Source organism: Protomyctophum parallelum (genome assembly GCF_964188405.1).
Source record: "Protomyctophum parallelum genome assembly, chromosome: 5".
Lineage (NCBI taxonomy): Eukaryota > Metazoa > Chordata > Actinopteri > Myctophiformes > Myctophidae > Protomyctophum > Protomyctophum parallelum.
Genome location: NC_139702.1, coordinates 38912046 through 38914749, shown reverse-complemented (window position 1 = coordinate 38914749; position 2704 = coordinate 38912046). Strand labels below are relative to the sequence as shown.

General features: G+C 50.3%; 1 protein-coding gene across 1 annotated transcript in view; it reads right to left on the bottom strand.

The window, feature by feature from the left end:
- Positions 1-1631, bottom strand: part of slit2 (slit homolog 2) — a 100257-nt gene extending 98626 nt beyond the window's left edge. The window contains exon 1 of the mRNA XM_083764468.1: positions 435-1631. Coding sequence (XP_083620594.1) covers positions 435-652 — 218 coding nt within the window. The 5' untranslated portion in view covers positions 653-1631. The remainder of the gene's footprint in view (positions 1-434) is intronic.
- Between the last annotated feature and the right edge of the window lie 1073 nt (positions 1632-2704).

Genomic DNA, 2704 nt, shown 5'->3' with positions numbered 1-2704 from the left:
ATTAACTTGCTGCTCGCCAGACCAACCGATGCGGTCGGCTGAGGCTTTCATAATGCCAACGGTGCGAGACCACGAACACAATCACGGTCGTGTGATTATGTTCACGTCTTGAACTTCACTGGCATCCGTACAAATGGACAAACTGAGTGTTTCTAATTCAATGCAAGCATTTCAAACTTTCAAACTAATAATTAATTAATTTGGGTAGGCTAAACTATAGAATAGCACTGTTACATTACAAATTGCGGTTTTTAATTGCCATTTGGTTGTCAATTGCCATTTCGTAAACGGTGGTATATAAAGCCAGTTGTGCCAAATTTGAGCTGCACTATCATAAAATAAAACTCAAGCTGAAATGTGACAATAATGTGATATTCATGCGTTTGTTTTAGTTTCACTTTGGGGTTTTTTTACGTGATTTTTTTCCCACTCACAGTCTCTCCGCGTTGCGGGGTATATTCCGTGGCACGCTGCGGAGCCCTTGGCCGTGACAGTCCACGGTGGTCCCGGTGCAGGAGCACTGCGCCGGGCAGGGCTGGCAGTCCACCCCGCTGGAGGAGGAGAGCACCAGGAGGACGACAGCCACCAACAACAACCCCAGGGTGGAGACCGGGCAACGGCCACAGGCAGACGGCTTCACAGCTCCAACCATGGCTGCGGCAGGCGTATAGGCAACTCTGGGTGCTTTTTATAATAATCCGGGGAGTGGAGGGGGAAATGAGCTTTTTCCTGCAAGGGCGTAAAAAAATGTTGCCCCAAATCCCAAGAGGTCACCAAAAGTCTCCTTATTCACGCAGTCCCCGCCGTTGTTGTCCGCCTTTTTGTGATATTCTTATCAATATATATTGTTATCAATTACTACATTTCACCGAGGAAATGCTCCTCTTGTCCTGTTGCTTCGCCTTGGTGCTGGAGGACCGTGGACGGACGCTGTGTTTTTGGGAGGCAGTGAAGTGAAGCCCGGGCAGTTTGGCTCTCCTCTCTCGCCGGTCGGTGAAAACAGGAGTGCGACAAAGCAGCAGTCGAGTGGCTCGTTGCGCTAGAGAGCGTCACACAAACTTCCACATGTCCGCGGCATGCATGCAGGCAGCAGCAGTGCCCAAATCAAATCCCCCCGTGGGTTTATGTTAATAAAACCCACCCGTACGGTGAAACGCTACTACAATCCCAACAAACAAAACACTGACACAGGCGGCGCGCACACACAAACAACAAACAAACACACTCTCTTCTCTCATGCATACACACTCCAGGTGAGGCAGCGCAGGGAGGCTCAGTGTGTGTGTGTGTGTGTGTGTGTGTGTGTGTGTGTGTGCGTGCGTGCGTGTGCGTGACTGCGTGTGAGTTGGTTATGAATTCACAGCACGCGTCAGGCGAGGAAGCAGCATTCGTTTTTTTGTTTTCCTTCTTCTTAGCTCACACACAGGTCACCGACGTGCTGCTGGAGAATCCAGATATTGATTTCCGTTGAGACATCCGTTACCGGCCGGAGACAACAAGGATGTGTGTCTACTAGTGTCTTGTTGTGAGGGAGAGCCCAGTCAGTGAAACCCCGGCGGTCATATACAACAATCCAACTCTCCGTTGTGCCGTGCGTGAAGGCGCTGCTGCTCCCGAGGAGAGTGTGTGTGTCTGTGTGTGTGAGACAGTGGGGAGACGGGAGCGGGCACGTCTCTGCTATACTGCGTCTCTCTCTCTCTCTCTCTCTCTCTCTCTCTCTCTCTCTCTCTCTCTCTCTCTCTCTCTCTCTCTCCAGCCTCAGCCCCCCATCTCCCCCCTCTCTCTCCCCCAACCTCTCACTGCCTTTCCCCTGAAGGCAGCAGCAGGTTTCCAACTGGCCAGCTATACAGAAGCCACAGTTTGACCCCCAAGAGGAACTTGTCACACTGCAGTGAATTTCTTGATACGCTATAGGGCTCCGCCTGACCAAAATTATAGAGGTGCCCAGTTGGAAATGCATGCGGATGTTATGTCTGTGTCCCTTTGTGCCCATATATGGAATTATTTGTCAGGCATGCCCAAATGAGTCTATGCACTGTATGCAGACAGGCCAGCTCCATATATGGACCATATAGGGGCCCTGTCCAGAGCCTGGGCAGAGGCCTTTTTGGGGCGGTTTTGGACAACCGTGGGCCCGTCCGACTCTGCACTCCCTGTGGTGGTGTGGAACGTGTGTCAAATTTGAAGTCTGTGGGCGAACGGTTCTCGATGGATTACAACAGTACACACACAGACAGAGACTTTGTGCATTTATAGTTAGATTTAACTGAGTGGACAGTGGACAGAGTGGTCCATTTTCTATTTCTCCGAGCTACGTATAAGCTGTGCTATTTGCTGAGTTGCGACCCTATAAGGAATGTTATTATAACCAAGCCTAATTGTGTCAGATATTGATCACATTTATGAATGTTTTCATTCACAGTTAATGGGACGTATAAGCGTGGCGTAATCTGACCTGACCTGGATGTCCCAAGCCACAACATGAACGGCTAACCTTTACACCGAGCAAGCCTATCAACTCCTCGAAACCCCCCGCCCCGAATCTGCTACCGCCGCTTAACAGGGTATGCGAGAGTGTGTGTGTGTGTGTGTGTGTGTGTGTGTGTGTGTGTGTGTTGTGTGCGGTGCTAGAGTGCGTGCATGCGTATGTGTGTGTGTGTGTGCATGTGTGTGTGCGGTTACATGAGCATCTGAAATCCTAAGA